Consider the following 14,656-nt stretch of genomic DNA (forward strand, 5'->3'; position numbering starts at 1 on the left):
GGGCACCGCCAGTGCCCACCCCAGACTGCCTTTCCAGAGAAGAAGTCCTGGATATCGTCACCTACGGAGGATTTTTAATTTCTTGAATGTTCAAAGAAGTGAGATTCAATCCTTTCTCCCCAAGTACAGTTTCTGAAACAATTACAGCAACTCAAAGTCTTTGGTGGCTCCAGGCCACAGGCCACTCCCCTTTTCCTTTAAAGTGCCTAGAACTCTGACAGACATTGCTAATGTCTCACAGGCACAAATTGCAAAGTGGGAGCAGGGGAAAAAAACGAGAGGCCAGCATCTTCATCCCGCTGGGCACCCTCCAGCCTTTCCCAAGGCTTTGCAGATCCCACAGATGGGCAAGAGTTAATCTGCTGTTTATCCAAAGCCACCCGCAGAAGTTAATAGACAGATATAAACTAATTGAGTGCATCTGTGGCCTTGTCTCCTCATCCATCTTGCTTATTCTGTTTAACTCCCTCAGTCTCCCACAAGGCACAGCGTTCCTGCTGCTCAGAACCCTTGTTGGCTTCGGTAAAGGGGCTGGAGCAATGGGAAGCTAATAGTTTAACCAGTTCCTCTAAATTTGTTTGACAAAACTGACATTTTGGAGCATTATGTCAAGTTGTCAGTAATCTGCAATTTACCCCTGGGCGTGAAGTGGATGCTCATTTTATTTACCTCTTCGAGTTAAAAGCGTAATTAATATTCCACTCTGTAACAAAGATTAGAGATTTGACAAACATCGTAATTTAAATTCTCCATTATAGCAAACACTAAAATCAAACATCTTCCACACGCCCCATTGCATAGAGGACACATGTAGCTATAATTTAACGTTTTAGTTTTTAATACCACAAACTAATTTCTGCTGTCAGTTTAATGAGCTGGAAAACACAAGTCTTGCCTCTCAGGGTGGGCATGGGCAGGGGGAGTCGATCTGAAGACAGGGCCCAATCCCCATCTTTCAAAACACAGTCTAGATACGTCACCTATGTGTGTAAGCCACACGATACCAGGAATTCCGGAGATCACATTGGAGGTTAAACCTAAAACATTTAAAAGCAAAGAAATTACTCGGGCTGCCTCTGAAGTAGAGGTCTACACATGTATTGATATGTGGAAATGCATGGATACAGACAACAGACAAAATAAAACAAGAAGGCGGCACACTTAGCACATGCTGGGACACAGTCATGTTCCTAATGACAGGGAGCCCTTCCCGGGTGCTAATGGTGGCCAGCCAGGATGGAGCGATCAAAGAAACATTTCCACCATTCTAATTCATGCTAGTTTGCACCCAGCTCCATAGATTTTATGCGACTGATTAAAATTATTGTTATGAAGCATACCTCCAGGCAGCTGAAATGGCTCATTAAACAAGGAAGCTGTCTGGGAATTATCAGTAATGTAACAAATTTGTACACTCTGAATTTGATGTCTTTAGGAAGCAAGTAGGTGGGGTCTTTGCCCTCCCCCAATAGAGCCCGGTTGGTGGAGGGAGGAGACATGCCTGGATCGCAAAGTGGCTCTGGTTCCTCTGCTCTTCCTCCTGATATGCAGAAACCCACCAACTTGCCAACTTCTGCACGAGACTCCATTAGTCACTGCCAAGTTCAATCTGCTTTAGTTATTTTACATTCAGATCCCAGGAGGAAGCAGGCTCTCTGCTGCAATTTTAGGGTAAACCAAAGATAAACCGATTCGATTCAGACCAGGACAAGCCAGTCCATCCCAGCTTAGATCCCTATCTCTCACCAGTGATGAGGGTGTGTATAAATATCATTAACCTGGCCACAGGGTGAAGACTATGTCTGCATATATTTCTAAGTAGAATACACAGCAGAAGTCAATGCTGATGTAAGGCCCTTTGCAAAGGAATACAGTTCCAGAGGTAAGTGGATAAACTTCCTTTTGTTCAGTGTAAGCTACATCTGTCTCTGACATTCTATGGAAAGGAAGACCTGTGTTGTCTGAACACCCCTCCCCCAGAAGGACTTGATCACTCTTGATGAACTTTGAGAGTAAACTAGCAATACATTTCGAGTGGAAATCCTTTCCCCAAGGGCACAGATCACAGCTAGGGTCTCCGGGTCCCAGGAGTAAGTCATGATACCAGCACGTGCCACCTGGGACCACACCCAGACTACCAAAAAAAAGTTATTGGTCATGCCAAGCATACAGGAAAATGAAAATGATTTGCAATAGGCTAGGAATTCACAAATAGCATGAAATTTCTCAAGAAAAAAACCACAAGGGTCTCTGATAAATATTTAGGGAATGAAATAACTCGAAAATACTGTTTGATTTCTACAAGCATGAACCAGTTATAAACAAAATTGTTGAGGGCTAGACTGATCAACTGACTCTTTCCCTGGAGCCCTGAAGCATGGAGATGGAACAGGGCTCTATCTCTAAAACCAGGAACATGCTTGGCAGAGCTGGTAATGGCCTGCACCAGGGCTTCAAGAAGCTGTATCTTCTGATCCTGAGAACCCAATGTTTGGAGCTTAGTCACCAGTCCTGAGGCCTGTGTGCTCACACTGTGATGCTCTAGAGATTCCCCATGTGCCCTTGGGTGACACTGTTTGATTAACTTCCTGCTGGCTTGGTCCCATTGTATGGTAGCTTCTGCTCACTTTGTCCCATTTCTCCCATGGAAACAGTGTATATGATGCTGCACTTCTTAACAAGCTTGCCTGATAAAAGGCATAACTTGTGCAAGACCTCCAATCCCAAACTTTCTCGTCTTCTCCATCTTCTACCCTCTTTATCTCCTGGTCTTCATTCTCAGGACCCTGTCACTGAAAATGACCTGCTGGTCAAGGTCAAGAAATAATACAAATTGCATTATATCAGATACAACTGTGGTCCATATGTTTCTACGGTTGATGGCCTTTTTATTTGGTATATCATTCTTCCCATGGTATGGGCTGGAGACCTGTTTAAGGTCACAGGTCACCTTTTCCTATTGTGTTTCTGTCTTCTTCACCATGAATCTTCCTAGGGTGGTTTTTCAGAAAACCATTTTCGGAGGTTGAGAAGGTATTTTTAAAGGTTATGCCTTTTATTTATTATTTATTTTTTGTTGGGGTTAGTAATTTGGTTAAAATGATACTAGTCAAAGAAAATCTAGCCTGGTTCTGTGTAAAATTGTATTTAAATCATTGATAGGAATGTTCTGAATTTCATATAAGAAACACAAACCAAACACTGAAAACTCAATTAAAATCTCAATTTATAGTTTAGAGATCGGGTCCTAGCAGAAACACGCACACACACACACCTCACATAAAAATCCCAGCAAAGGAAACATAGACACCACAAAATGCAGAATTATGCCCATGCAATTTGCACCCTTTTGTATCACAGTCAACAAATCTTCACAATAGTTTCCCACGTGAATTCTGTAAACAACCACTGTTTAAATTCCCAAAGCTGCTGTTCAGAAATTAGGGTATAATGTCACCAGTGCTTAATCCTGTCACTGAGTTCTTCTAAATATAACTGCAAACAGAAACAGATTATTTCCTCTAGGAATCTGGGGGTGTGGTCTATGCAGCACCCATGACCAGTTCACCACAGTCATCGGAGCTTCTGGGTAATGCTCAAGAGACACTGTGCCCCTCTCCCTCTACCCCCACCCTCTACCCAATTGCCAAAGCCACTGTAAACTCTCTGTGGGTGGAAAGTGGGATTTCCATTGTGTGAGAATCCCAGTGACTGTGGCAATCATTTTACTCTTCATTCTTGGCCTGAATGTATAAGGCGATATAAATAATCCTAACATCAATCGTAACCCAGGCAAATAATGTAAACTGGGAGAAGTTAAATATCTCAATCTGGGGACTTTTCTATCTTGCAGGCCTCTGTCATTTGTGAAATGTCACAAGAATGCTGATGAAGAATTCATCATATGTTATCTCTCAGACAGGCCTGGCCAAGAGTGTGCTCCGTGTATGCTAGGTGAACTTGACTCTGATACCCTGACTATTTCAGGTGGTATGCAGCTGCATGGATGGTAAGGTTTGCTTGAAGCCTGTTTTCATATGGTGCTCAAGGGGCACCAGTAACGGCAATGGGGTGATACGTTCTTGGTTTGGGGGGGTCATGGTATGATGTTACCTTAAGCTATTACAGCAGTTGCACCTCAATGCTTTTGTAACACAAAGTCTTCTATTATGGCCTTTAGAGTTTTAGAGAGGGTAAAATACAATTAGAATCAGTCCCTAAAGTGATTGGGGTACCTCACCCCAGGCAGCAACATCACTGGGCTATTCTGGAAGTTCAGAAGGCAGTGCCTGGAAGTCCAGCTGTGAGGTTCTGAAATATGCTCCAGAAAAGCCATTGCTTTGCTCTGACTCTACGGCCACCATCCTAGACCAAGTCCTTGACCCCTTCTCTACATTGAGAGCAGCCACCTGACAGCATCCACCTCTGGGGACCACCATCCTCCTTCAAGTACAACATTAAGACACCAGCAGGTTTGCCAATGTGGTGGTTTGCATAGGAACGGCTCCCATAGACTCATGTGTTTGAATGGTTGGCCACTGGGGAGTGGCACTGTTAAGGAAGCGTGGCCTTGTGGGAGTAGGTGTGCCACTGGGGATGGGCTTTGAGGTCTCATATGCTCAAGCTGTGTCTGTACATCAAAATGAGGAGCTCTCAGCTCCTTCTCCAGCACCTGGTCTGCCTGCAGGCTGCCATGTTTTCCACCATGATGATGATGGAGTGAGCCTCTGAGACTGGAAGCCAGCCCCAATAAAGTGTTTGCCTTTTTAAGAGCTGCCATGGTCATGGTGTCTCTTCCCAGCAACAAAACTCAAACTAAGATAGTGAAGACGCAGCAAAGCTTTCCTGGAAGTCACAGGTTGCCTTCGACAGGGTGCAGCTTATCCCACAGGCCAAGTCCCTTCATCTTTAAATTCCCTATAAAATTGACTTGGGAAGGATAAGACCTTGGGTCATGGTATTTTCCACCTTGGGACATCCATCAACTTGCTGGCTGCCCCAAAGACTGCTTCCTGATAACATTCTTGCGTAAGCATTGTCCCACCCCTTTTTAGTGAAATTGCTCAGCTTTTGGTAGACACAGCAACCATTTGTGTTTCCTCCCCTATAAATGAACAGGTTTGTCCCCCCTTTCCTCTCTTCCCTTAAAATCTGCAAGTAACAGTCAGGGATTTGAATAAATTCCATGTAGACATGAAGGCAGCCATTTGCCACTAATTAAAACAAGCCGCCGTGCTTCCTGCAGGCCACGTCTTTTCTGTGCTTCTCTTGCAACAGACAGACCCTCTCACCCTTGATTCCCTGACAGCCATCCTCTCTTGACAGACCCTCTCACCCTCGATTCCCTGACAGCCATCCTCTCTTGACAGACCCTCTCACCCTCGATTCCCTGACAGCCATCCTCTCTTGACAGACCCTCTCACCCTCGATTCCCTGACAGCCATCCCCTCTTCAGTCCATGGTCACACCACACTTCTCTTCCGCATTGTAAGGTCACCAGCACCATCAACTCATTCTGCTTATTTAACTAATTACCCCCTATACATACAAAGTCACATGGGATTCACCAGCTAGGAAGCCATTTCTCTACAAATCTGGGACACCATTGGCAACCCTGTTCATGGGCACACCAGCTACACTGTGATGCCAAAGCGGTCTGTGCTGACTTTCAAAATGTTTTTGGTGTTTCTTTCACCAGAGTCCGTTGTCCCTAGGAAATGCTATCAGACATAGACAGCTTCTAGATAACATAAATTCACTGTGCATACAAATTAAATTATTTTACAGGACATAGTAAGGCTGACATTATGTCCCAGGATGAACAAGTAAGTAATGCCATAGGAAAGCAAGCACTGTGCAAATGGAAATTTTTTTTGGCAGACATGATACCTACCAAACATGTGTTATTGGTAGTGGATGTGCCAAATTATTTCTTCCAACTCAAGCATAACTATATATAGATCACAGCAATACAGCATATTGCCATCTTCTAAAATACCAAAATATTGACTGTTATATACAGCACACAGTTAAGCATACTATGCAGAAACTAAAAAGTAACCCCCTCAAGTTAGTGTAGCTTATTATTTTCAAAAGATTTATTATTTAGGTGTGTGTGTGTGTGTGTGTGTGTGTGTGTGTGTGTGTGTGTGTGCATGATGCATACGTGTGTGTGCTCGTGCACAAGTACATATGTTTACAGAGACCAGGATGGGGGAGTCAGATCCTAGCACTGAGTCACGGGGGTTTTTGATCTGCTTGGTGTGCAGGGAACTGAACTTGGGGCCTCTGGAAGAGCGGTATGCCCCCTTAGTCACCTCCCCACCCTCATGTAGTATATTCTCCACGATGGGAAAAATGCAAGTTAGACACACATCTCTAAAGATGAAATCCTGTAAACCTGATCCGAGGCACCGTGCATGGAGGGACATGGCTGTTTGGAGAGGCTGCAGGGAAAGGGGACAGACTTTATGGACAGGGCCGCAATTGAGAGGTCAACGTTGACACGCGTGCCTTCTGAGACAGAAACAGAAACTGAGCCCTGAGTGATCCATCGCACGGTGAGTGGTAAGTTTGCACAAGGCACACGATTAAGTGGCCCTAACCCTTCACTTCTGAATGTAAGGCCACATCCTTCATGGTTTTCACAGTCATATTTTGTTCCTTGGGATAGAATAGCTGTTTTGAAGCCAACTGGCTGCTGAGATCATTGAGTTATGCGATACGTTGTCCAGCTGTGTAAGGGGAGCTCTGTAAAGAACTTCAGAATACAGCAGCAACTTAAGCCACAGAGTGTCATTTCATGTCACAGACGCTCACTAAACAGACAGAGCACGGCGTAGTCTCAGAACCTAAATTCTTTCCACTCTTGGGCAGGAAGAACTGCAAATCCAGACACACTGGAGAGAGAGTGAGGGATGTAAACCCCCCTTAGAATTTTGTCTTCTGAGTTGCTTCATCGTCATGAAAGTATTGCTTATCTTGAAGAAGAGCTCTCAACGCCGTCGTTTTCTGTGCCACACCGGAACTCTTAAGGAGAGCAAAGTGTAGGAGAAACAGCCCTGCATGCGCAGAACTTCCATTCTTTCTTGGGTGGCAACGGCACACTGCCGGGAGGGAATGGTTCTTCCTCAGCGCTCTGAGCAGCACGGAGACGTGGGCTTCCTTCCTCCTTTCTGCTGTTACTGCCTCCCACACTTCCAAGTCTGTATTATATTTTCTAAACTCATCTTCCCTCCTTATATTTCAATGAAAAACCCACGTGAAGTGTTTCACTCAACAGCCAGAGGAGTTTACAAAGGAAACAGTGCCCATTTTACTGCAACTTGTCAAGGCTTAAATCACTACTTAGTACAAACCAGCACAAAGAGCGGAAGATAAGACACACCTGCGGCAAGGCAAGTGCGGATCGGCAGGAAGTGCCATGTTAGGGATGACAGGAGGCTGGGTAGCTTTTCAGAAAACTGTAAGGGCAAGAGGTCCATGAACTAACTGCAGCCATCTCTCAGCCACCCTTCCTCTCTCAGCACCAGAAGACAGCACCCCTAAAAAACTCTTGCCAGCACGCTGGTGGCTCGTTTGTTTGTGCATGGGTGCACGTCAAAGCAAAGGCTTGATGTTGGGATGTCCTCAAATCACTTTCCCACTCTGGTTTCTGAGACAGTCTCTCTCTAACCCTGACCTCATTGTTTTGGCTTGAATGACCGGCTGGTGAACTCCAGGGACCCACCTGTCTCTGTCCCCAGTGCAATGCAACAGGTGCACCCTGCCATGTCTGGTTTATACATGGGTGCCAGAGTCTGAGTTCTAATTACAATCCGCACTAATGGGACAAGTGACTGTGAAGGTTCTTGGGGAAACCCTGTTCCTAGATTCTGCATACTTCCATGGTAGAGCAATTTTGTGTGCTCGCCTCTCCCACCGCTGCTCCCCTTTAGGTCTCTGTATGGACTGTCAGGAAGATCTTTCTGTAGGAATGGGATGCAGGGCGGCTGACTGAGTGCCTGCCTTTACTCACTCAGAGGAAACTAGGAATGACACGCTTGAATCTAGAAGACACAGTTCTCTGTCGCTATAGAAATGACCTCACATGACTAACAGCAGGCGTGCATGTGGGGAAACCATGGCAGATGCTTTGATTAATGTGGGGGTCCCACAATGTGTACTTATTCCTCTTTACAAAAGGTTAGTCACCCCACCTTGCCTTCTGATGAAATCAAGAAAGGTGAAGCACCCCAGAAATATGAGCTTGCTGCTGTTGCTGGCCATCATTACATAAACTTTTCCTGACAGTGTTTCTTTATGTAGTAGTGCTAGGCTAGAACTCATTATGTAGACTGGGCTGGCCTTTGCCTCCCAAGTGTTGGAACTAAGGGAGTGAGCCACCACGCCCAGTTGATGAGGTATATTTAGAGTCTTACTTTTCTTGCAAACAGAAATTTCTGGATGAGTTAGGTTAAGAATAGAGGAGGGTATGGTCTTTACAGTTTTCAGCCCGCTTTGTCTCTCTGATGCCACTATTGATGTGACTTCAGGTGTTTGCTTCAGTCAGTCAAGCAAGCCCAGGAGAGACAGCAGCTGCAGCTTCCTGTGTGCTGTGTAACTTAATTTCAGCACTTGGCATTGTAGGGGCAATCAGTGTCTCAGCCTAGCTGGGCAATGTTCTGTTTCATGTATTGAGTCGAACAGAGCCCAACAGGACGCAAGGCTCTAGCTGAACAGCTGCAGGACAATGCAGGAAGGGCTGTTCACAGTTCTGTAGCCCTGTGCCTTTAGACGGCTCCTCTCCCTCCCTGCAGAACCAGCACTGAGAAGGCGCCCGGTGAGCATCTGCTGGAGTAATAATAGCATTGCATTTCTTTGCCCTTTTTAAAAACAATTTTTATTTGAAAAAATTATGTTTGTGACTGTGTGGGAATGTATAATGTGGGCACAGATGCCTGTGGAGGCCGGAAGGGGGAGCTGGGTTTACACACTGTTGTGACACAATGCACTAAGGGGGAGCTGGCTTTACACACTATTGTGACACAATGCACTAAGGGGGAGCTGGCTTTACACACTATTGTGACACAAGGCACTAAGGGGGAGCTGGCTTTACACACTATTGTGACACAATGCACTAAGGGGGAGCTGGCTTTACACACTATTGTGACACAAGGCACTAAGGGGGAGCTGGGTTTACACACTGTTGTGACACAATGCACTAAGGGGGAGCTGGCTTTACACAGTATTGTGACACAATGCACTAAGGGGGAGCTGGCTTTACACACTATTGTGACACAATGCACTAAGGGGGAGCTGGGTTTACACACTGTTGTGACACAATGCACTAAGGGGGAGCTGGCTTTACACACTATTGTGACACAATGCACTAAGGGGGAGCTGGGTTTACACACTGTTGTGACACAATGCACTAAGGGGGAGCTGGCTTTACACACTATTGTGACACAATGCACTGTGGATGCTGAGAACCAAACCTGGGTCCCGGGCAAGAGCAACAAGCACTCTAACTCTTGAGCCACCTCTCCAACCCCTGTTGTTGTTGTTGTTTTTAATAAATACATGCTCATTTTTAATTAGAAAACCATAACTCAATCTGAGGATCAATGGCAAAGTTTTGTTTCAGTGATGTGAACATGGACAACTTTCCAAGCCACAGTCTAGCCTGGAGACCAACCTTTCAGTACACAGCTATTTGCTAAGGATCCCAGAAACAGAATGTATGGGGCCATGCACAAGGACAGCTGAGGCCACCCAGTGGACCACACCAGTCTTCTACCAGGCTCCACAGCAAGCCCTACTGGGTGGAATTCCTGGACTGAGTTTCCAGAGGCTGGTGAAGTCGGTGAAAATGGGTTCTGCAGACAGTTGCCTTGGCACTGACTTCCCACCACCCCACCAGAGAACCCTGCCTTGTTCACCAGGCAGAATGGGAAAATCAACCTTCATCTTTCACTGTGTCTGAACATTTGCCTGAGAGGACGCACATACACAGCCCTGAAAGCCTTCCTGTGTGAAGGGTGAGGAAATGCTGATGTTATCTGAACTGTATTAGTAGAGCCACAGGACCGCTCGTGGCCTGATTAATCTTATGGACTCAGCTTTAACAGACTGCTGAACGTAGTGCCGATTATCCATTTAAGAATAGCCAGCACTAACTGCCCAGGAAGCGGAAAACTGTCCTCGGAAGCAACAACTTCATTCCGTCTATTCTAACTTCCTCCTGTGAACAGAGACTAACGTTCCAGAGGAGGGATTCAAAAATCTCACAGGGATGAAAAGGAACATGCTTTTTCTCTCATTAGGAATAAGACCCTCCAACAATCCAAAGTATTGGAAAATAAATAAAATTGCATCTGCAATAACCAACTGAGTTATAGTCAACAATGCTTCAGAGACAGTTAGCTTTTTGACACAGTATTTGTGTAACACTCTAATTTTTTTTTCTTTTAAAAAAGTATGTTCTGAGTGACTGGTAACATTATCACCTAAAGTGCTTTTAAAGTCCTAAATATTTCACCTTATTGGATAGAATGCTATTCTGAAGCTCATGCAGGCATTAGCTCAATAGCAGTTGCTATCCACAGAAGTACTGTAAAAGAATCTCTCTTAACACCATGTCTACAAATTGTTCTCATCTCTTAAAATAAAGCAGAATTAAATATTGTTCTTACCTTGAAATACTTGGAATGAGGATTTTTTTGGCACCTTCCTACGAAACACATTTCCAGTGGGCCACTTAGAGGCAATCAAAACTGAGTGTTGAATCACCTACAGCCCACAGGGTGCCCATTTCCACACCCACTCAGCAGGGCTTTGCTCAAGGTGTAAGACTGACATACAAGGAGGCTCTCCCTCCCACCACCCGCTTCATGCAGTTTTGCATTTTTGAGTGCTTTAGGCTGCCCTGAGGTGATATCATGTCTCAGGGACAGTGGTTTCTAACTCAAGTTCATGAGAGGCAAAGTGAGGACAATACCCTGGCAGTATGAAACCACCAGTCTCTCATGTGATCGAAGGCCATTGGCACCACAGTCTCTAATTGATAGGTATTTCTCCAAATTGATTTTTGGCCTCATCTGACGGTCTTTGCTATAAACTATAGTTGTCATCCAATATGCAAACTATACTGAATGCCAGCTACAAGACTGTTGCCAATAACCCCTCCAATGGCACAGACCCTAGAGAGCTGCAGGCCAGTGCCATATGCCAGAAACAGTTTCTGAATTTTGTAGAACCAGCGAGCTGATACATTTCTCTCTGCACCCGCTTCCTTACAGTGACACTGTACTCTCTTCAAAGAGATAAACACCGATGAATCTACTCTGCTACTCAGCTCTCTTGAACAGCAACAGCACCATGGAACAGAGTGTAAGACTTCACCTGGGTAAGAGAAGGCATCTGACTGCTTTGGTTACAATTGTAGAAAAAAAGCAGAAAAACCAAACCACAATAAAATCTCTTGTATTATCATAAGGCATATCATGCCAGGCTTATCTTTACACCACTGGAAGGGACTGATATACCCGGTTCCAAGCCCAGAGTTCCTGGAAAATGCTGAAGTAACAGAAACTCGGGCCTGGCTGCCAGCTCTATCCCTCTGAGAGTGCAGTTCCTGCTCTAGAGATTGCAGCTCCCACGGTGACAGGGGCTTAGCAGGGTCTTGGTGACTCTTCTAGAAGATGACCATCAACGGACTGAGTGCTCAGCTGGAGAGCCCCAGCTGGCCCCAGGCTGAGCATCCCGAGTCTCAAGACGGAAAGCATAAAAAGCTACAGAATGCAAGCATTGCTGACATAATGTCACCAGTGAGAACTCACCTGCCCCTCCTCATGTGACGGGCTGGGGTAAAACCTCAAGTGTTCTGAAAACACCATGTAGAATTACTCTCACCTACCCTGAATTGCCTGTTTAGACCTCGGAATCATTGCTGGCAGACATCAATATGCACGGGGGATACCCTCAAGATCTGGAAGTGGAGCATCTCTGGTCAGCAGCATGTTGGGTAAGCGGCCTGGGGTGGGCACTCAGCCTATACCAACCAAACTGCTAACCAGGCTTAGTGCAGGGGTGGGTGCTCAGCCTATACCAACCAAACTGCTAACCAGGCTTAGTGCAGGGGTGGGTGCTCAGCCTATACCAACCAAACTGCTAACCAGGCTTAGTGCAGGGGTGGGTGCTCAGCCTATACCAACCAAACTGCTAACCAGGCTTAGTGCAGGGGTGGGTGCTCAGCCTATACCAACCAAACTGCTAACCAGGCTTAGTGCAGGGGTGGGTGCTCAGCCTATACCAACCAAACTGCTAACCAGGCTTAGTGCAGGGGTGGGTGCTCAGCCTATACCAACCAAACTGCTAACCAGGCTTAGTGCAGGGGTGGGTGCTCAGCCTATACCAACCAAACTGCTAACCAGGCTTAGTGCAGGGGTGGGTGCTCAGCCTATACCAACCAAACTGCTAACCAGGCTTAGTGCAGGGGTGGGTGCTCAGCCTATACCAACCAAACTGCTAACCAAGCTTAGTGCAGGGGTGGGTGCTCAGCCTATACCAACCAAACTGCTAACCAGGCTTAGTGCAGGGGTGGGTGCTCAGCCTATACCAACCAAACTGCTAACCAGGCTTAGTGCAGGGGTGGGTGCTCAGCCTATACCAACCAAACTGCTAACCAGGCTTAGTGCAGGGGTGGGTGCTCAGCCTATACCAACCAAACTGCTAACCAGGCTTAGTGCAGGGGTGGGTGCTCAGCCTATACCAACCAAACTGCTAACCAGGCTTAGTGCAGGGGTGGGTGCTCAGCCTATACCAACCAAACTGCTAACCAAGCTTAGTGCAGGGGTGGGTGCTCAGCCTATACCAACCAAACTGCTAACCAGGCTTAGTGCAGGGGTGGGTGCTCAGCCTATACCAACCAAACTGCTAACCAGGCTTAGTGCAGGGGTGGGTGCTCAGCCTATACCAACCAAACTGCTAACCACGTATAGGGCTGGGGTGGGTGCTCAGCCTATACCAACCAAACTGCTAACCACGTATAGGGCTGGGGTGGGTGCTCAGCCTATACCAACCAAACTGCTAACCAAGCTTAGTGCAGGGGTGGGCACTCAGCCTATACCAACCAAACTGCTAACCACGTATAGGGCTGGGGTGGGTGCTCAGCCTATACCAACCAAACTGCTAACCACGTATAGGGCTGGGGTGGGTGCTCAGCCTATACCAACCAAACTGCTAACCAAGCTTAGTGCAGGGGTGGGCACTCAGCCTATACCAACCAAACTGCTAACCAGGCTTAGTGCAGGGGTGGGTGCTCAGCCTATACCAACCAAACTGCTAACCAGGCTTAGTGCAGGGGTGGGTGCTCAGCCTATACCAACCAAACTGCTAACCAGGCTTAGTGCAGGGGTGGGTGCTCAGCCTATACCAACCAAACTGCTAACCAAGCTTAGTGCAGGGGTGGGTGCTCAGCCTATACCAACCAAACTGCTAACCAGGCTTAGTGCAGGGGTGGGTGCTCAGCCTATACCAACCAAACTGCTAACCAGGCTTAGTGCAGGGGTGGGTGCTCAGCCTATACCAACCAAACTGCTAACCAGGCTTAGGGGTGGGTGCTCAGCACTGGGGTGGGTGGGCTCAGCCTATACCAACCAGGCTTAGTGCACTGCTAACCAGGCTTAGTGCAGGGGTGGGTGCTCAGCCTATACCAACCAAACTGCTAACCAGGCTTAGCTCAGCAGGGGTGGGTGCTCAGCCTATACCAACCAAACTGCTAACCAGGCTTAGTGCAGGGGTGGGTGCTCAGCCTATACCAACCAAACTGGCTTAGTGCAGGGGTGGGTGCTCAGCCTATACCAACCAAACTGCTAACCAGGCTTAGTGCAGGGGTGGGTGCTCAGCCTATACCAACCAAACTGCAGGGGTGGGTGCTCAGCCTATACCAACCAAACTGCTAACCAGGCTTAGTGCAGGGGTGGGTGCTCAGCCTATACCAACCAAACTGCTAACCAGGCTTAGTGCAGGGGTGGGTGCTCAGCCTATACCAACCAAACTGCTAACCAGGCTTAGTGCAGGGGTGGGTGCTCAGCCTATACCAACCAAACTGCTTAGTGCTCAGCCTATACCAACCAAACTGGCTTAGTGCAGGGGTGGGCTCAGCCTATACCAACCAAACTGCTAACCAGGCTTAGTGCAGGGGTGGGTGCTCAGCCTATACCAACCAAACTGCTAACCAGGCTTAGTGCAGGGGTGGGTGCTCAGCCTATACCAACCAAACTGCTAACCAGGCTTAGTGCAGGGGTGGGTGCTCAGCCTATACCAACCAAACTGCTAACCAAGCTTAGTGCAGGGGTGGGTGCTCAGCCTATACCAACCAAACTGCTAACCAGGCTTAGTGCAGGGGTGGGTGCTCAGCCTATACCAACCAAACTGCTAACCAGGCTTAGTGCAGGGGTGGGTGCTCAGCCTATACCAACCAAACTGCTAACCAGGCTTAGTGCAGGGGTGGGTGCTCAGCCTATACCAACCAAACTGCTAACCAGGCTTAGTGCAGGGGTGGGTGCTCAGCCTATACCAACCAAACTGCTAACCAGGCTTAGTGCAGGGGTGGGTGCTCAGCCTATACCAACCAAACTGCTAACCAGCTTAGTGCAGGGGTGGGTGCTCAGCC

General features: G+C 47.1%; 1 protein-coding gene across 4 annotated transcripts in view; it reads right to left on the reverse strand.

The window, feature by feature from the left end:
• Ptprm (protein tyrosine phosphatase receptor type M) overlaps positions 1–14,656 on the reverse strand; it is a 677,957-nt gene that overhangs the window by 166,579 nt on the left and 496,722 nt on the right. For 2 of the 4 annotated variants that reach the window (XM_027397789.2, XM_027397788.2), the window contains exon 15: positions 981–1,037. The exons of the other annotated variants lie outside the window; for them this stretch is intronic. In XM_027397789.2, the coding sequence (XP_027253590.1) occupies positions 981–1,037 (57 nt within the window). The remainder of the gene's footprint in view (positions 1–980; positions 1,038–14,656) is intronic. 4 annotated transcript variants of the gene reach the window in all.

The sequence above is a fragment of the Cricetulus griseus genome, chromosome 2 (assembly GCF_003668045.3).
Source record: "Cricetulus griseus strain 17A/GY chromosome 2, alternate assembly CriGri-PICRH-1.0, whole genome shotgun sequence".
Classification (NCBI taxonomy): domain Eukaryota; kingdom Metazoa; phylum Chordata; class Mammalia; order Rodentia; family Cricetidae; genus Cricetulus; species Cricetulus griseus.